We start from the raw sequence: 20,535 nt of genomic DNA on the forward strand, positions 1-20,535 counted from the left end.
AAATTAACATGAACTCAATATTACTTATAGACTGTATTTATTTTTTCTCAGTTCCATATTATTATAGTGACTTTTTTTCTAATCCAGGGCTCAGTCAAGGTTTACACATTGCATTTGGTTGTTACACCTCTTCAGTCTCTGAATCTATAACAAGCCTTCTGCCTTTTTTCTTTGTTGTTTTTCATGGCCTGGAATTGTTTTGAAGAATCCAGACCTGTTGTCTTGTAGAATGTCTCACGTTCTGGATTTGTCCAATTGTACAGAATAGTGTAGAGATGATATATTACCCTCAGTGGTTTTTTGGAATCACATAGTGTCAGGTTGTCCCACTATTAATGATGCCAAGTTTGGTGAAGGTTGTGATTCTTTCATGGCCCACTGTAAAATTACATTTGCCCCTTTGTGATGAATGGTTCATCTGTGGGTTGACAGCACTCTTTACTGAGCGATTTTAGCGTCCAACGATGATCTCGTCTCAGTCAGTTATGATAGTGGGTCTTACAGAATGGTCAGTTTTCTCATTTTGTAATTGTTTTCAACATTTATTAGGTAGCATTGACTATGCGAAAAAAAATTCTCTCCCTCCCTTCTCTCTCCCTTTTAGTGTCATTTAGAGACCTATTTTTCTTTATATAATCTGTGTATTTTCCGTAGATGATCTGTTACCATCATTTTTCTTTTTTATGTTAAAATTTTCCTAAATTTGGCCGTTGGAACCCCGTCAAGCTGGCTCCTATGTCCTTTTGTGTTGACTGCATTAAGATCTGAGCACTTCCTTGCTTCGTGGCAGAAGATGAATCTTTTGCTCCTCTAGCCCAGGATCAGCCATTTCTCCAAGGAGCCCTGGTTCCTGTTATTGGTGAATGTTATCTGGAAACCAAGCGTTTTCCCTAGACTCTCACTGTAAGGATCCTCTTGCTTGCGTTTGGGCAGATACAGTACCAATGAAGGGGAGACCTGGAAAACGTTCATCTTCTCTGAGAAGCCAGTGTTTGTGTATGGGCTCCTCACAGAACCTGGCGAGAAGAGCACCGTCTTCACCATCTTTGGCTCCAACAAAGAGAATGTCCACAGTTGGCTGATCCTCCAGGTCAATGCCACAGACGCCTTGGGTAAGCTGCTGCCTCCTCAGCCCCTTTCATGGAAATGTTTGACCAAATCATCAGTTGAGATACTCTGTACACAGAAGAGTTTGTGATCCATTGAAAGGAGATGAGCACATATACAAGTAAGGCTGTTATTTGGGCAGTTCTTAATAGGACCGCGTGTTATTTTTGTATCCTCATTTCCTTATGCAGTCACTGGCACACAGTATGTTTAGGTATATGTGTGTTGAACATGTGAGTGAATGAATGAATGAATGAATGAATGAAAACATTCTTCCAAATTAGCAATTGTAGTTTTACAAATTTAGCCAGTAACTACTATGTGCAAGACAGTGTGTCAAGTGGTTCAGCGTCCTCGCAGAGCTGTCTAGGACCTCATCATGGTCGGCTAATCTTAGGGACAGGACATGTAAATAAGCAAGGAGCAGTGAAACGCCTTCTTTCCCTGCCCCAGCTGCCTGGAATGCCCACCGTGCCACCCATTCAATTTCTGCCAGTTGAAATCCTTTTCATGTTTCAGCGTCCAATGAGTTTGGCTGCTAATATCCTAACCAGAAGACTTTTCCCCCTCTTCTTTGTGTCGAGAGTCTAAGCGTAATCACCTGCCTTGAGTTATAAATTTGTATCTGTCCTCTGTGTATGTCATTTCTGATCAACTAGATTATCAGGTCCTTGGAAAGAAGAACCCATCCTCTGAACATTTGTTTTCCACAAAGTGCACAGTTGGATAGCCTTCCAGGTTGTAAGCATTTAATGAATACTTGCTGACTTGAATGGCTTTGAATTGACAGTTGTTCGTTTTCAGGCAGCATTTAATCTGACTGAAGACATGCATATATATAAAAGACAAAGTACTGGTATTGATCTAGGTTTACTTTGGAATTCCTATAGACATCACTCTATTTTATTATTATTAATTATTATTATTATTATTATTTTATTTTTGTGGAATTGGGGAAGGGTAACAGTGTTGGAAATTGGGGAATGGGAACAGCCAAGTTGTTGTCCTTCAGTCTTAGTTATGGAGGGCGCAGCTAGCTCAGCTCCAAGTCCAGTCGCCATCCAGCCGCCCATCGGCAGCTCGCGGCCACTCAACTCAAGGTGCCGTGTTCAATCTTAGTTGCAGGTGCATGGGAGTTGAACCAGCAATCTTCTTGTTAGGAGCAGGTGCTCTCACCAGCTGAGCCATCCTGCCACCTATTGGCAGCTCAGCGGCAGATCACCTCGGGCACAGCATCACTGGCCCATGTGGGAATTGAACTGGCAACCCTGTTGCTCAGAGCTCATGCTCTCAACCAACTGAGCCACTCAGCTGGCCCCAACATCACTCTATTTAAATTTGGAGTGAGTGCAGTTAGATGGAGTGATTGTCTAGGTCAGGGGTCAGCAAACTTTTGAGATGGAAGAGCCGCCAGGAGTCGGGAAACTGCAGCTCGCGAGCCTCTTGCGGCTCTTTGGGTACATACATGTGGCTCTGAAATAAAATTGAAAATGAAAATAAAACTATCATAGTTTCATTTATAATATTACTTTAAATTTTCCTTATTTGTAAAAATATTTTTATGGCTCTTGAATAATTTTTAAGTTGTTGTGAGGGACAGGATTGGCTCTTCCAGGGGTCAGCAAACTTTTGAGATGGAACGTACCCAAAGAGCCGCATGTGGCTCGTGAGCTGCAGTTTGCTGACTCCTGGCGGCTCTTCTGTCTCAAAAGTTTGCCGACCCCTGGTCTAGGTTTTCATACCGTTTCTCAGGCTCCTTTTGTGAAGATGCTGTACCTTCCAGGCAGTGACAGCGAATTGTCTTTTGCTCTCAGGCCATACTACCGGATGTTCCCACACTACCCCAGGAAGTCAGCAGGGAACTATACTCCTAAATGATACTATCTATCAGGTTTCTAAAGGGAACTATAGAATGTGCTAGAATACATCAGAGTTTTGATAGTGCTTAAAGTGGCTTGCTGCTTCCCAACTTTCTCGGATGAAGGTCTGTGTTTCAGGGGGTACCATTTTCATTTGGGTTGGTGTCACCCGGCCTCAAAGCGAGCTGATGAGAGAGGCTTGTAACAGCTCTAGAGGCCTGTGCGCTTGCCAGGAAGCAGCAGGGTGGTAGGAAGTGGGCAGCTGGGCTGATGGATGGGTAGGATAGGAAACCTCACACGGGCCTGCCTCTCTTGCTGCGTTTCCTTTCCTCAGGGGTTCCCTGCACAGAGAATGACTACAAGCTGTGGTCACCGTCTGATGAGCGGGGCAACGAGTGTTTGCTAGGACACAAGACTGTGTTCAAGCGGAGGACCCCCCATGCAACGTGCTTTAATGGAGAAGACTTTGACAGGCCGGTGGTCGTGTCCAACTGCTCCTGCACCCGAGAGGACTATGAGTGGTGGGTTCTTCATCGATGCCTGGGGGATTGGTTTGTATTTCATTCTCAGCAGTGTGGGAAACAGACCAGGGTGTGGTCCCTTGCTCTGAGGAAAGGAAGGGGCAGCATAGGAAACAAACATTTATTATCATTTTAGGTGCCAGGAAGTGTGCTAGGCACTTTTTATGTAGGTTATTCCATTTAATTCCTATAGGCATGTGATGTGACAGAGGTGTTACAACCTGGGGAATCTCTAGTAATTTATTCAGGAATAGATAGCTCTGGGGTTTATTTCTATTAATATGAGGGCAGCGCAAACAGGGAACATATTGAAGGCTCCATTGTAGCTAACTCCTTTCCTTAGAAGTTCTGTTCTAGAGGGAATTTACTTCTTTATTTGAAATGAGGGAATTAGTGTGTGTGTATGTACATATGTAAATTCATTAGTCCTTGAGCAAAATATCCAAGGCACTGCTGAGAATGCTAAAAGCAGAAGAAACGACAAGCGCACAAATGATTGTGACAGGAGATGGAAAGCTGCAAGTACCTGGGAGGATGTCCTTTTCCTTGTGAATATTGACAGGAAGGAGGAGGCTGTGATTTGTCGCTGGGGCAGTGGGAAATTTCTGAAGGAGGCACTGTTTGAGATGGGCCTTAAGGAAGCATCTGGATACATGGACAGGAGCATTCTGAGAAGATGTAGCAGCATTGTGAAGGCGTGGAGGCCGGGAAGTAGTTGATGGTTTAGCTCGGATGCCTTGTTGGGTCAGTGAGTGGAGATGAGCCTGAAAAGAGAGAATCGGCAGAGGTGGAGACCTAAGGGTGTGACCTTATTCTGTAAGCAGGAGGGTGTCTTTGAGGAGAGTTGAGGATCAGAACAGAGCTTAGCTTTAGGAAGATGATTAGAGCGCATAGGGTCTCAGAGACCTCAAGTCTGTAACCCAGCACAAAATCATTCCAGATTAAGCAGGGCTCTCAGTGGAGCATGGATATTGAACATAAACACATAACTCATTTTTCAGTAGTTGCTGAGGCACCAAGAAACAAGTTTGCTTTGGGAAGCGCACTTTTCTTGATTAAAGCCAGAAACCTCTGATGTGTTCTAGGCCAGAGGTTGGATCAGGGCCATATGGTGGGTTGTTGGAAAAGTCATGACGTATTTTTTCTATGTTTTTCATTGCAAAAATGCGTCATGACTTTTCCGACAACCCAATGGTAAATGTTTTAGGCTTTACAGGTCATATGGTCTCTGACGCAGCTACTCAACTCTGCCTGTGGTAGCGCGAAAATAGCCATGATGAACAGACATGACTGTGACCCCATAAAGTTTTATTTACTAAAACAGCTAACAAGAATTGGCTACCTTCTGTCCTACACCAATGCTTCTCAATCTTGAATGTACATATGAATGACTTGTTAAAGTGCCACTTCTGACTCAGTGGTCCTGGGAGTCTGCAGCTCTGCCAGACTTTGGGTGACCCTGACGCTGCTCAGCTGCACAGCCACCCTTTGAGCAGTGGGGCTTTGGACAGTACAAGATGCACACTCCCTTTGAGAGCTGTGTGGTCCTAAGATAACAGCATAGGCGCTTTCATGGCCAAACCACAGAACTGTGTGATGTTCCCAGTGATGTCGGGGTCAGCGCCCCTTTGCCTCCTTCTGCTCTCTGTCAGATACCCTGAAATTGTAATTCTAATCTGAGAGTTTTTGCTGGCCTGAGGCAGTCCCTCTGACTCCAGAAGCCCTAATTATGCCAAAGATTATGGTGCCTTCTCTCTTCCCTCTTTGAGCCCCAGTAAGTAATTCAAAATAAAACAAAATAAAAAATATGTAAGAAGATCTAACAAATCTTTCATTTTTTTTCCTTGATGAAGGAAAAATTATGCCTTTTGTCTAAAATTTACCTAACAACAACAACAACAACAACAACAACAACAACAACAACACACACACACACACACACACACACACACACACACACGACAAGAACCAGGGGCTGGTGTCCTTCTTGGTAAACTGGCCTGGCTCCCACTGGTCCACCATGTCCACCGCAGCTGACTTGTGGAAACTGGGTAGGTGCTGAGTCTTTATTGTAGACCAGGAAAACCACCTCCCTGCCCCTCACAGAGTTGCGCTTCAGGTCAGATGAGATCATGGGGCTGATAACCCATGAAAAAGATGAAGGGTGTATTGATGTCAGGCCATCTCGTTATTGTTCGTCTGTTTGCTGTAGCTGCTGGAATAAGGGGCCAGCCTGACCCTGTGGCTCTTGGAAATGTTTAGCATTGGACTATGGCAGTGAGGGGGAAGTGGTCTGAAGATGGATGGACAAGAGAGAAAAGGAGAATTGAGTGAGCTTTTAGGATCTATCCATTAGTTCAACTCCAGAGTGACAACTGCATTTGAAAGTCAGATCACTTCTGTTAGTCCCTCCAGTCTCCACAGGGAAACTCAGCCACTTGGTCCATATGTTTCCTGATTTCAGGGGTAGGTTCTTTTACATTTTTTTTTTAATGTAAAAAAAAAATTATCACAGTATAGTTGACTCTTTTACATCTTCATATCCCCCCACATTGCCAGGAAGTTTGGCTTTCAAACGCTTGACTGCAGCCCCTAGCACACAATGCGTTTTCTAGTACGACTCTGTATCTACACCTACTTGTATATTAGACACATATACACATGTAATTAAAAGTTTTATGAGATAGCATTTACTTTTTTTTTTTTTTTTAATTTAGCTGATTCATCCTGCCACCTATTGGCAGCTCGGTGGCAGCTCAGCTTGGGCCGGGATTCGAACCGCAGTTGCTCAGAGCTCGCACTCTTTTTTTTTTTTTTTTTTAATTTAGCTGATTCATCCTGCCACCTATTGGCAGCTCGGTGGCAGCTCAGCTTGGGCCGGGATTCGAACCGCAGTTGCTCAGAGCTCGCACTCTTTTTTTTTTTTTTTTTTTTAGATTTTTTTTTATTGGGGAATTGGAGGATTGGAACAGCACTGGGGAATTGGGGGAAGGGGAACAGACAAGTTGCTGTCGTTTTGTTCTTCAGTCTAGTTGTGGAGGACGTTGCTTCACCGGCCCAAGCTGGCACCATCATTGCGCTCTTCCCGGGTGAGGCAGATCAGTCGCCGGCTTCTGGACGGCCGCTCACTGCGGCTGCTGGCCGCTCACACTGGCTGCTGGCTACGCACGGTAGCTTATGGCAACCCACTGCCACAGGGACTGCAGCCTACGCCGTCGCCGGCGACTCAGGGCAGCCCAGCTCTAGGTCGAGCTGTTGTTCAGCATCTTAGCTGTAGAGGGCAGTGTCACTGGCCCTCATATGTGGGATCCGAACTGGGGCCCTCTGGCGTCCCAAGCCAGCTCTTAACCATCGCGCCACTCGGCCGGCCCAGAGCTCGCACTCTTGAGCGAGCTCTCAACCAACTGAGCCACTTGGCTGGCCCTGGCATTTACTTTTAAGTGTGATGAATTTTTGGGGGGACATGTGGGAGAGGATGCTGGTCTTAACCCTCTAATGTGCTTTCACTGCCCACAAGGTCATGCCCTACAGTTTGAAGAAACCTGCCTATGAAGGATGCTCTGCCATTGGAGACAAATAAGTAATTAGTTAATGTTCTACTTAGTCCCCAAAAAGATTCAACCTAGCTATTCAGTAAAAATTACCTGATTTAATGAAGAAGACCTATTGGATACAGTAATAATATGCTTCCTTCCGAACAATTCTCTACAAAGTGCTAAATGTGGTTTACGACATAATATATGCACAAACCACTTTGACCTGCACCTGTTAACCCTTTTCATATTGTAGGTGTTTAATAAATATTCGTTGAGCCAAATAGAGTAAATGAAGCCTTTTGTGTAGAGCACATCAACCTGGAAAATCCCTTTGAAAATTATGAATTCATAGTTTGGGCAGGGCCTTGGGAAGTTTATAGGGCAGCTGCTTCATCTTAGAGTTGTTCAGTGCAGCCAAAAGAAGTCATGTAGTTAAGGGCACAGCCAAGACTAGCCGAGGACCCATGCTTCCGACCCTACCCCTTGAGCTGGGTATTTTGGCAGAGATGTGCCCCCCCCAGATTGCAGCAGTTCTTGTGGACTAAAGCACTGTGTCCTGAAGTACAGGATGAGGCACCAAAGGTGAGTTTAGGTGGTATGTGGACATGGTCTTAAATAACATTGGGGAAAAAAAATCCCCAAAATCCTTGATTAAAGGAAAAAGCATTATTGTTTTGTTTTGTTTGGTTTTTTTGTGATGTAGGTCGATTCCCAAAATTAGGCCTACATTGTATAAACAATCAGATATTTAATAAGAGGCATTTCTATGGAAACCAGTGAAAAATAGAGCTTAATGATTGGGGCAAATTATAAACAAACCAGTTTCTGAGCCCAAAGGGCAGTCAGTCGAGAAAATTTCTACATGTTAGGCTCAAAGCATCTTTAACAGTTTGAAATACCTCTGGTGATGTCATCAGGTTGTCAGACAACTTTCTGAGTGGTTTATACACCAACAGTCATGAAGATTGTTTAAACAGGAGTTGTGATGATGTTGAAGCAGGGCCCGAGAATTAGGATTCCTGATGTAATCCCGGGATTGTGATCCCGCCGTTACTGAAAGAATGGAAACGTGGATCCGGAGAGGCAAGGTTTAAGCAGTAGCAGTTTTATTGCAAAAGCGTAAGAGAAAAAAAGGCACAAGAGAAAGGCTCTCCACAGATCCCCAGAGCCATAGAGTGGGGTTTCCAAGGAGATGCCCCGTGGGCGGGGCTAGGCTGGGAACTATAATGACTCTGAGTCAGAGTTGATTGGTTTTTCCCATACCTGGGTGGTAGTTTGAAATAATTTATCATAATCTAATTAGCTACCTAATTTGGGCTGACAACGTAGGTGGGCTTTGCGTTTGAATTTGCTTATTGATTGGCTCTCCCCTTGCACCTGGGCTGATAAATTTTTCATGGGTTTTCCAGACTTTCTTTGTCATAAGCTGAAAAGACCTCTTCCCCCCACACCTGAGTTTCGCGGGCTTTTTAGCCACTAAAGTTATTTTCTCTTGCCCTAATTCCCTCTACCGCGGCCATTTTCTTGACTGCCTATAATTTTCTACCTCACCCGGTTGGGAACCCCGTAGTAGAGGTCTTGCAATGTCCCTGGCCTCACCTTTTCCTTGACCTATAGCTTAACAATAGAACATCCCCCTGCAGCTTGACCTTGGAATGTCCCTTGTCCCAGTTCCCTGTTTGAGAAAATCACCCTGAAATTTATGATTAATACTCTTAGGCACTCTCTGTGGTCTAGCAGTCTTTCCAGGCTACACCCATCATTGTTCCTGTGTTGCTGACACCACTGGAGAGCCACGTTGCCAAAGGAAAGGCTCCATGCAGACCCCTGGAGTGTCATGTAGCCTCTCGGATTATTCTTTTTAATTTGTCTTTTAATTCTTCCAATCATGTCAAGGGGAAAGTCTCACTAGGTGCTAGCAATTCTTTAACATTTTCTAATCCTTTTTAACAAAGAGAGGGCAGGCCCAGAGTCTTTCGGTGGGGAACTGGATGTATAGCTAAAAAATTTAATACTATTTTGTTTTTGGCATAATGACTTATATTGTTTTTGTTTATTTATGGCACATGATAGTGGCTTGAAATCATGGTTCTGATATGAACTTTCTTTTGGAAATTTATTAGTGTAAAAAAGTGAGCAGTCTTTAAAGGGACATGTTAAGGTATATAATAATATAGGCGGTAGGCAGTATGGTAGAAGTTATAAGATTTTGTACTGAAATGCCTGAAGTGTGTAAACCAGCGGCCTTAACAAACCCTGATTGCTTTTACAGTGACTTCAGCTTCAAGATGAGTGAAGATTTGTCATTAGAAGTTTGTGTTCCAGACCCTGAGTTTTCTGGGAAGTCGTACTCCCCTCCTGTGCCTTGTCCTGTGGGTTCTACTTACAGGAGAACAAGAGGGTATGTCTTACAAAGATTGCCATATCAGGGTCACGGTGGGGGGGGGGTGTCTGCATTTGGTATAAGAGCACTTTTCATACTCGATACCTTTCGTACTCCAAATGCTAGAATTCTAAATTAGGTTTCCAGTAGTGTGGGCAATATTTAAAGTTATGATGTTTGTAAATTCTTCCACCCTAAGGGAGAAAAAAATGCAAGTGTGTAAGTTTCTTTACAACTCTAGTTGTATCTTGAGTCATACATTTCAGCAAGGACACCTTTTGAGAGGAGTTTGTTGAAGAGATCCATGTAAAACTCTTGCGCAGGACAGCACTCCAAGTTGTCTGGGCTGCCTACTCTAATTATAAACAGAACCGATTCAAAATGATTAAACATCCTCCTTCCTGTTCTATAGGGAAATGAATAGATGAACTCTGTTGTCCGTGGGTAGGAAATATGTTCCCAATTACAAAGCCTTCATGACTATTCTTTGAAGTTTCTGACCTTTTGCTCTTGGGGTGGGGTTTGACAGCTATCGGAAGATTTCTGGGGACACTTGCAGTGGAGGAGATGTTGAAGCGCGACTGGAAGGAGAACTGGTCCCGTGTCCCTTGGCAGGTAAGAGGTGGCTTTTTCCCTTTGACTTCTTGAGTCATCATTGAAGCATCATTATTTTCTCTCCCAGGTCCACTCTTATAGCTCTTCTAACTTAGTGGAGAAAAAGAATAGAAGTTACAAACATCACAGAGCTTCCTAAGCTTGGGATCCAAATGAAATTTATTTACAGCCTTATGACTTTATAGGGATGGAAAATATTTTTGAAGGAAATCTCCTTTGTTCATTGAAAAATGTTTATTCAGCATCTGTTGTATTCTAGGCATGGGGGGATGAGGAGTGCCCAGAGGCCTTTTGTGTGTTCCTTATCTGTTTGTCATAGTTGAATATAAAGAGAGACTTATAGATTTTTGGGAAGTAGCTAAGTGGCCTATCTCAATTTTTATAACAATAATTATAAACAATATTTTAATGGAATTTTACACATTTAAATATACTTTTCCATGTGTTGTCATTTTAATTCTTATTAGTACCCAGTGGAACACATATTATTATGAGGAAGCATGTTCAGAGGAGAAGGTTAAATGATTTATTTAAGGTCACACCCGGTAAGTGACAAAGCTAAACTTCAGACTGTAAGCCCATGCTCTTACCTAGACATCATCCAAGTGACAAATAAATGTCATTCCCATTATCTTAGATGGTCATTAGGCGTGCTAAGTCTGAAAAACTTCTTTGGAGTGAGTGCACATGTTATAACGTATAGCTTGTTCCAGACATGTTTTAAGTTGATTTAGTGGAAATGGCACATTTTGGGGTATTTGTTATATATGAGGTGTGATAAAAAAAATACGCTGAATGTTTAAAAAAACTTATTACAGTAAAGACACATTGCCATTAATCCCCCTCAAAATATACACCACCTCACTTTGAACACACTTATCCCATTGTTCTTGCCACTTTCTGAAGCAGTTCTGGAAGTCCTCTTTCATGAATGTCTTTAGTTTGTGCTGTTGTGGCTGCCTCGATGTCCTGAACCGATTCAAAACGTTTACCTTTCGTGGTCATTTCAACTTTGTGGAAGAGCCAGAAGTCGCACTGTGCCAGATCCGGTGAATAAGGTGGATGAGGACGCACTGTCATGGTTTTATTTGACAGAAATTGCCGTACCAGAAGTGATATGTGACACGGAGCATTGTCATGATGGAGGATGATTTACAGCACACTTTAAAACACACCTTCTTTCAACCGTAGCTCACACCTGTCTGACTGTTAAACAGTTGAAACTTGTCACAAACTGTTACTGAGGTTCAATATGCCGCTTCCTGTATTGAAGATCCCTGCCTTTCTGTTGGATGGCACTCGGCAGCAGCATTCACTGCAGTTTTTTATCACACCTTGTACACACGAAATTATGATTCCTTAACTAAGAGTTAGTTTCTTAGCGTCTTTTCTTTCTTCGCTCTGTTTCTAGTTCTTATTCATGTAGAGCTTCCTTGTTCCCTCTGAGCCATTTGTCCTGCTCTTACATCTCGCTGAAGGTGAATGATCGGGGCTGACTTCCGTCAGAAGTGGCGTGGTCTGAGGGAACAGCCACAAATACCATATGAATCATTAGAGAAGCATGTTGTCCTCTGCCAGCACGGCAGAGTGGCCCTCTCGTTTGCTCACTGCTTGCCAGCTTGCCTATGTTTTTCTTGCTAGGCTCATTAGTACCTTAATGCAATCTTCCATCATTACCAAAATAATTAGCCTACTTCACTGTGGAGACTTAAACAGAACATGGCGTCAGCAGATTCTCACAAATGAGCAGATAGTATTCAAGTATTCCCTTCACAAGCGCTGTTATTGATGAGGGTTTGGGTTAGTAGGGTTTGAGTGATTGCCCTTTAGGGGCGGGAGTACGTACTTTTTTTTTAAAAAGGTTTTATTGGGGAATTGGGGAAGGGGAACAGACAAGTTGCTGTCCTTTTTGTTCTTCAGTCTAGTTGTGGAGGATGTTGTTTCACTGGCCCATGTTGTTATTATGATTGTGCTCTTCCCTGGTGAGGCAGTCGTTCGCTGGCCACTGGACGGCGGCTCACGGCAGCTCATGAAAGCTCACGCCCGCCGCCAGCCAGCCCCACTGCAGCCTACGCTGTTGCCGGTGACCCATGGCAGCCCAGCTTCAGGTCGAGCTGCTGTTCACCGTCTTAACTGTAGAGGGCGCAGCGTCACTGGCCCTCATGTGGGATCCGAACTGGGGCCCTGCTGCTCAGAGCTGGTGTCCCAAGCCAACTCCTAACCAACGTGCCACTCGGCCGGCCCGGGAGTACATACTTTTGTAATAAATGTTTCTGAAGATAATTCTGCGAGGGACAAAACTGTTTAAAGCCATTTAAACTGATAGGAAAGCTTTTTTTTTTCTGGTAGAGGAGAGAATGGAATAGGGAATGAAGTGGAAAAATCTTATTTGTAGTATAGGCCACTTCCTAAATGTTTAATAACAACAAAAAGCATGGAACGGAAAGCAGGGATATATTGATAAAGGAAAAGATGGTTTTATAGGACTGGTGGGAAACATAACATCTTTGCAAAGATGAGTTCATCTGTGCATCTGGAAGTTTTTTGTTTATTTTTTTGTTTTTAAATGAGGTAATTTTTTTTCTCTTTATAATGACTGTAATAGCACAAGTTTCTACACTGTGCTCATGTATGGCTGGAATTGGCTGAGAATTCTGTTCCTTTTCTAAAGTAAGCATTGCACTTGGAAATGCGGCGTGTTTCCCTGTGTCTAACCCTAAAGCAAATATTTATGGACTCAGGCTCTACTGTAAAGGTATGTTGGTTAGAAGAATAAAAAAAAAAAAACCCAAAGCAACAGAATGAGGTTTATAGATGTTAGAAATGTGGGGTGAAAGGCTCACGGCTGTGAATGTATTCTCAATGGCTCTGTGTGACAGCTTTGGCGAGAGTCCTTGATTTTGATGTCATTTACAACCTTGGCAGTTTTCATCTTGACTGCCCCCTTTACTGGGAATTACAGGGGGGAAGGTTTTTCTTGAAAACCGCAAGGAGAGATTACTTATCATGTGGTGGTAACTTAGATACTTTTGAAGTGAAGTGAGACCAGAGTAAAAGAATGGAAGCTTACCTTTATTAAAAGATGTAGGTAGATTTATACTACTCTGCCATAAGAAAAGATGAAATACTGCCATTTGCGACAACATGGATGGATCTTGAGATTATTATGCTAAGTGAAATAAGTCAGAAAAAGTCGAGAACCATATGACTTCAACTCATGTGAGATATAAAACTGAAAGCAACAAAGGAATAAGACAAACAAAGAAACAAAAACTCATAGATACAACAGTTTAGTGATTACCAGTGGAGGGGGGAGGGGATGGTAGAAAAGGGTAAAGGGGGTCAAATACATGGTAATGGAAGGAGAACTGACTGGGTGGCGAGCACATAATGTAATATATAGATATATTATGGAAATGTACACTTGAAGCCTGTGTAATTTTACTAACCATTGTCACCCCTATATAAATTTAATTTTAAAAAAAGTAAAAAAAAAATCTGGGAAAGGGAAAAATAAATAAAATTTTTTTTTAAAAACCCCAAGATTTATCAACTTTTAAGGCTTCCAATATCCATATTTTGTAATTCTAGCAAATGTGGTTCAGGCACAGAAAAAAAAAAGTTATAGGTACATTTATTATTTGATGCATTATCTATTGGGTTGTTGGAAAAGTCATGACGCATTTTTGCAACGAAAAACATAGAAAAAATACGTCATGACTTTTCTGACAACCCAATATATTGAAGCCTTTATAAAACAGGTGGCTAGTACATGTTAACTCACTGAATGAATGGAAAGAGAAATAGAGGGGGAAAGAAACAACCGTAACTATGCAGACATTCAGTAAAGGGATTCAGATTGGCATTTGGTCACATATGCAATGTATTGTCAAAACGGGTACTTTAGACATGGATGTGAGTGTGTTGCTCATCTCCGTTCCCGTGGAAGAATCTGGGTGTTTTCCAGTCTGTTCCCTAAGTTCAGAGAACACTAGCTCTTCTGCTTACTTATTATCTGACGTGAAGTAAGTCTCTCTGGACACCCTGGGCCTCTATGTCTACAACGTCAAAAAAGGCAACATTAGTATATATTATAAGAGGCAGCATTATGTAGTGGTTAAAACATAGATTGTAGATCCAGGCTGTCTGGGTTCAAGTCTTGGCTCTGCCACATAGTAGTTGTGTGACTTTGAGTGAGTTACTTAACCTCTCTGCTCTCAGTTTTCTCATTTGTAACATTGTGTTAATATTCCATTATACAGTTGCTATGTGGATTAAATAATGCCTGGTACACAGCATGTACATTGTGCATTTGTTAAGTAGAAATAGAATCTTTGTGAAAATTATGCTGTAAAACATTTTGTAAGTGGTCAAAAACAAATGGATTGTTGTTTTGAAAATATAATAGGTTGGTATAATTGCTGTACGCCATTGTGAAAAATATTGAACAGGTGAGCAAATGGATTGGAAAATTTAACTTCAAGTCTTCAGTGACTGGTGGTCTCTAGTCCACAAGATTTTGGTGCCATGGAATACAGTCGTATAATGAGGACAACACACTGACTGGTGTCATTATTTTGTCAAGTGGGACTAACGACTTTTAGGTGGAGCTCAGAAGTTTGGATGTTGGAGCATGCCTACTGAGGGTTCTAGATTTTTTTTTTAAAGTAACAAATATTACACTTTACTGATGAGGAAACTTGGTTAAGAATCACAGGAGTTCCAGTAACTTGCCCAAGGCAGAAATGTGATTCTGTTACATACCTTCTAAGTCTAAATCCCTATGCTCTTTGATTTGATCCACGCCATGTGTCAGTAGCTCTGAGGTTTGTGTGTGAGGAATAAAATAGGCCAGACATGCTGGGACCTCTCCGGCATCCCCCGGTCTGCCCTCCCTGTTGTTTTGTGTGTCTGCAGAGGAGAACGAATTCATCCTGTACGCCACGCGGAAATCCATCCACCGCTATGACCTAGCGTCAGGGGCCACCGAGCAGTTGCCTCTCACCGGGTTGCGGGCAGCGGTGGCCCTGGACTTTGACTATGAGCACAACTGCTTGTATTGGTCTGACCTGGCCTTGGATATCATCCAGGTGAGTCAACCCTTGGCCTGGTCCTGGGGGCTATGCCTTGCAACTGCCCAACCTTTAGAAACGTCTTTCAGAATGGCCTAAGGAAGTGAGTATTAGAAGTTTGAAGTCATAGCTCTACCCAGGGCTGACTGATGAAACATTCCAGTTTTCTGTTTTGGTATTTTCTTTCCCTGCCTACCTCTGTCCTTGTAGGAAGGACAAATGGAGCCCCAAATCTGCGGTCTTGCTTATAAACGAGGTCACACTTTTACTGGTAGGAAGATTTTAGGACTAGGAACGTAGGATTATTTGTCATTCCCTATTGTACTACCCAAGCCATGATATAGTCACACTTGACTTATCTGTAGTTTATGTAATTATCCACTTCAGCTGTTCTGAACACAGTCCAGAACCAGAAGGTGAGCTGTAATTTATAAAGATCCCCACACAGGCCAGAGAGATAGCCATACACTTAAACTCATGCATTTTAAAGAGAGGCATTTGATCTTTAATCCTTTTAGAAAAGCAATTCCAACAAGTTTTATCTGGACTTCCAAGCCAACAGAAATTTTACAGTGCTTAGGCACTTGAGGGGTTGAAGATGGGGGTCAGTGGGTAGCGGTGACTGCTGAGTGTCGCTGTCCCAACAATAGCACCTGATGGCTAAGAGCCTCTCGCGGGAGGAAGACTATAAAAAGCAGACACAAGAGCTTAAAAATACTGCCTGGTTTCATTTATATTTTAAAGCAAACAGACTCATGCATCAGTTATGTCCGACCTGGTTATTGTGTGACAGCATAGTTCAGTAGCCGGTGTTCATCATGATAATGCAGAATAATATAAATGATTAAGTTCTGTGTAGTTATCCTGCTTCAAACAGGAAGCCATAATGCATTTTACAAATACTTTTATTAAAAACCGGCTTCTTTCATCCAGAAAGTTTACTAATATAAAGCATCTCACCCCCTGCCGGTCAAGCCAGTTGAAAACAGAGTTCCCGTCCATGGGACTAATGTGGCAGGAGGTCACGTGAACATTTCACAACATTTCCTCTTTTTCTTTCTTTAGCGCCTCTGTTTGAATGGGAGTACCGGGCAAGAGGTGATCATCAATTCCGGCCTGGAGACAGTAGAAGCCTTGGCCTTTGAACCCCTCAGCCAGTTACTTTACTGGGTGGATGCCGGCTTTAAAAGGATTGAGGTGTGTATTGTTCCCCTGCTGCCTTTAATTGCGTGAGCAGAGGGAGCAGCAGGGTTCTAAGCCAGCTTTGACAGAGACAGGAGCTAGTGTGACATATTACTCTGGGATTTCTCAGAATTCTGTAGGGACCAGCTGAACCTCTGGAGAAGGAAGAAAAGGGGAATCGTTTCAGAATTATTGCTCACTGCCGTGGAGATCCTGCATGAGAACCGGATTCCTGAATCCATCAAACAGATTTCATTAAGATACCTAAAAGTTTATATTTTGGCTAGAAGACCATAGAGTAGTATAATAATGATAATAATATCATAGCATCATTATAATGCTATAACATCAGTACTCTGGTATTATTGTAGTCGATTAGAGTAATAATGACAATATCATGATCATCCTCACCATTATTATTAATGATGATAATGAGTACGTAGTATGTGCCAACCCCTGTTGGAACCACTTTGCAGAAATTATTTGATTCTCTTCTCACAATAGCCCTGTCAAGTAAGTTTTTTTTACCATCCCCACTTCACCTATTTGCACCTTAGCTGCCCAAGGCAACATGAGGGTAATAAATGGCCTCTAAACACCCAAATCATTGTCTTCAGGAATATAGGGAGTGGCTCCTGAAAGTTCCTGCTGAGGCCCTGGGGCACTGCCTCAGCACGCTTTTGTACTGATTCTCTGTGGAGGTCTGATCTATGGGTCAAGTGGGAAGCAGAGTAGAAGAGGGAGACACAGAAAGCCAAGCCAACTTGCAAGACAAAAACCACAAACTTGAGAGATAGGCCTGGGTTCAATCTTTATTCCAGTAGCTAAGTGACTTGGGCTTCAGTTTCTTCATCTGTAAGATGAAGATTCATTCATCCACTGTCATTTGACTATTGCTATTAGAGTGCATGACATGTGCCAGGCACGGCTTTAGCTTGTGATAATACATCAGGGGGCAAGGCACACAGGTTCTGATAGAAAATCGATTTTAGTAGAAAAGCAAAATAATGAAGAAATAAGTCAGTCAGTTCTGTCGGTGGTAAGTGCTGCAAAGGAAAACTAACAGGGCAGTGTGGTCGTGTGGTTGGGTGGTGGGACAGCATTCGAAAAGGTGGGTAGAGGAGGTGTTGTGAGCATGTGACTCCTGAGCTGAGCCTTGAAGAGACTCGTTAGAGTGTTCACCTCGTAGGACAGTTGAGAGAAGGGAGGAAAAAGATGTGCCGGCACCTACTTAGCACTTGGTTGTTGGTCTTGTTGTTCCTATTTCTCTCCTTTCTTTAATTGTGTATGGCCTGTGGTTTGCTAGGTGGTAGAGGGATGCAGGCAGAGCTTAAGTGTTCACGCTGTAACAGGCTTGATGGGACACTAGCGTACCAACTCAAATACTGCTTGTGCACCATGGTGTAAGGTGAGTCAGTGATGAAAACTAGAGATGCTCATTGATCAAGGTGGGTCAGAAGAATTAGCAGAGGAGGAAGGCCTGGAGATGGGTTTTGAAGGGAAGATAGGATTTGATTAGAGAGCAGAGGATAGGCCCAGGAGGGAATATGGCAAGAGCAGACAGGAGTGAGTATCAGGCTTAGAGAACCATGAGGAGACCAGCCTTGCTGAAGTCATAGGAGCCGAAATGGAAAATAGAGAATGTGGGACCAGTCTGTGGAGACTCTTAATTGCAAGGCTGTGATGTTGACAGTTTGCTTTGTGAGCAGTGTAGAGCCATTAGTGACTGGAGCATGGAGTAATGTAGGCGGGTTAAATAATATTAAGTACTTCATGTAGATCATCATGCCCCAGGAACCGGGGCACAGGTGGTGGTGGCTTCTCTGTCAGACCATGTGAGAATTGTGACATGAGCCAGAGGAAGGAACAGCTCATTCTGACTGGAAATAGTGGCAGTCAATCTGTAGGGGAATCTGGTGGCCATAGAGGGCACATCCTTAGGCAGGGGCTGAGTAGGAGACTTTGCAATGTGGGGCTTTTCAGGAGCTCAGATCCACCTTGGCCTTTTTCTCTTCCGTTTTTTTGTTTTGTTCTGTTTTTTTGTCAGGTAGCTCATCCAGATGGTGACTTCCGACTCACGATCGTCAATTCCTCTGTGCTTGATCGACCCAGGGCTCTGGTCCTCATGCCCCAGGAGGGGTAAGTGTGGCCTCAGGGGAAGTCAGGGTATGTCACATGCTGCAGCAGAGGGATTCTCATATAAATGCAAACTGGTTCCTCTTGATTGTGGTTGAAATAACCTATTAACTGAGAGTTTTGAAACTATAGTCTTGGTCAGGTGACTCTTCATTAGCAAACATCAGAATCTCTAGGCATCCAGATGTCTCACATCTGTGGGGTATTTCTCCAACGAAAGGTAATATTAAAAGTCTCTCTGTAGACATAGTCAGGTCTGGTTGGATATCGTGAGGATTCTTTATCTTGTGTTTCACGCATGGTACAAACATTTAATCCATTCCATCCTTTCCCTGCCCTCCAATATTTGTAAGTTTCCTTAGTAGTGATTTGTATGCACTTGGAGAGTGCAGAGGTGCTTTTTATTAATAGTGCTTTATTAACTTAAGGAAATAAAACTAAAAGGGAATTTCTAGAGTAGCCTTTCTACCCTTTCTTATAGCATTTATGGTTGAGGATTAGATCTATTTTTAAAAGAAAGTTATGAAAGTAATATATGTACTTGATTAAAAATATTAAAAGAGAACAGAAGTATATGGAATGAACAATATTTATTTCCTTCTTTTTTACTTATAACTCTTCACCTTACCTTCCCAAGGCATTAATCGGTTCTTGTGTCTCATTCAGAATATTTTTACCCACGTACAAGCATATATTCTTAAAACACTCAGACACACATATATGTACACATACAAGTATGTGCCAGAAAGAATAATAAGATATTTACTATTCTGCACATATTAAAAAACTTAATAAGCATTGAAAATAGTTCCATGTGAACACATGTAGATATTAGGCTTCATAATATTCTTTTGTATGTACTATAATGTATCACTTTTTCTATAGATTAACATATATATATAAATATATATTATTAAAAAATATATATATTTTTTGCTAGTATAAACAAACTTTGCTGTGATGACAACCTTTATACATTATCTTTGCATAACTTGATTATATCAGTTGATAAATTCCAGTAAAGGAATTTTTCGGTCAAGGAATTAAGTGGCTTTAAGTGCTACAATTACATATTATAGTAGCAATGCTGAAATAACCAGCCTCGTTATTCTTTAGGGGTTTCTTGCCTCCTTGGAGTAGTGTTTGAGCCCCCATTTCCCTAGTTCCGATGTGATGTGTTTTCTTTCTGGTTTTGACCAGGGTGATGTTCTGGACCGACTGGGGAGACCTGAAGCCTGGTATTTATCGTAGCAATATGGACGGCTCTGCTGTCCATCGTCTTGTGTCAGAGGATGTGAAGTGGCCCAATGGCATCTCCGTGGATGACCAGTGGATCTATTGGACAGACGCCTACCTCGACTGCATTGAGCGGATCACTTTCAGCGGCCAGCAGCGCTCAATGATCCTGGACAACCTCCCACACCCCTATGCCATTGCTGTCTTTAAGGTGAGGACTCATCTATTCTCAGATGGGGAACTCTGTCAGAGTAGGGGAAGAGCCCCCTGACGTGAAGAACCTACTGTCTCTGAGTTTTTGCAGAGATGCTTGTCTGACTTCTAGAAAATCAGCTCATTTTTGAATTTGGGACAGAAATTTATTTCAGCCTTTATGGAGGGGTGCCGACAGAGGTGCCAGGGGCCCAGGGTGCTCACTGTTCACATTTCAAAGGGTTAAAGGTTGAAGTTACTTCATATGAAATCCCCAGTGTGTCCTTCAGTGTTGGTGGCCTTGTTTTGGCTTCATTTCTTGTGAGGTTTTCTCGCTTCTTTCTGTAATGGCTTTAGAAGAGCCCTGCACCACCTATGTTGACAATCACTTCTGCTGTCACTCTAGAGAACAAAAGTTTCTTCCCAACACTGAGAAGCAGATTTCCAACGGAAGGGTTGGGCTCATGGTCAAACTTGAATGCTTATCTTATAGTTTCCTTTGGGCAGTTCCTTCAGTGTGGATATTTGGTGAGGTTTAGATAAAATCACTGTCTCTTACATTTAAGTGGAATCTTGATCAGGCCAATTGTTCAACCAATGCATACTAGGTGTCCACTGCATGGCAGAGCTGTGGTTCTTACTGAGGGTCTAGAATAAAAGTCTGCAGAGCTGGACTAAAGAGCAAAGGTTTTTTTT

At 42.6% G+C, this 20,535-nt stretch overlaps 1 protein-coding gene across 1 annotated transcript in view; it reads left to right on the forward strand.

The window, feature by feature from the left end:
• The window catches only part of SORL1 (sortilin related receptor 1), a 185,312-nt gene that overhangs the window by 78,611 nt on the left and 86,166 nt on the right, over positions 1-20,535 (forward strand). Inside the window, exons 13-20 of the mRNA XM_019666166.1 lie at positions 934-1,112; positions 3,301-3,487; positions 9,296-9,424; positions 9,936-10,021; positions 14,939-15,111; positions 16,159-16,290; positions 18,323-18,414; positions 19,612-19,858. Coding sequence (XP_019521711.1) covers positions 934-1,112; positions 3,301-3,487; positions 9,296-9,424; positions 9,936-10,021; positions 14,939-15,111; positions 16,159-16,290; positions 18,323-18,414; positions 19,612-19,858 — 1,225 coding nt within the window. The remainder of the gene's footprint in view (positions 1-933; positions 1,113-3,300; positions 3,488-9,295; positions 9,425-9,935; positions 10,022-14,938; positions 15,112-16,158; positions 16,291-18,322; positions 18,415-19,611; positions 19,859-20,535) is intronic.

Source organism: Hipposideros armiger, unplaced genomic scaffold, assembly GCF_001890085.2.
Source record: "Hipposideros armiger isolate ML-2016 unplaced genomic scaffold, ASM189008v1 scaffold_463, whole genome shotgun sequence".
NCBI classification, from domain to species: Eukaryota; Metazoa; Chordata; class Mammalia; order Chiroptera; family Hipposideridae; genus Hipposideros; species Hipposideros armiger.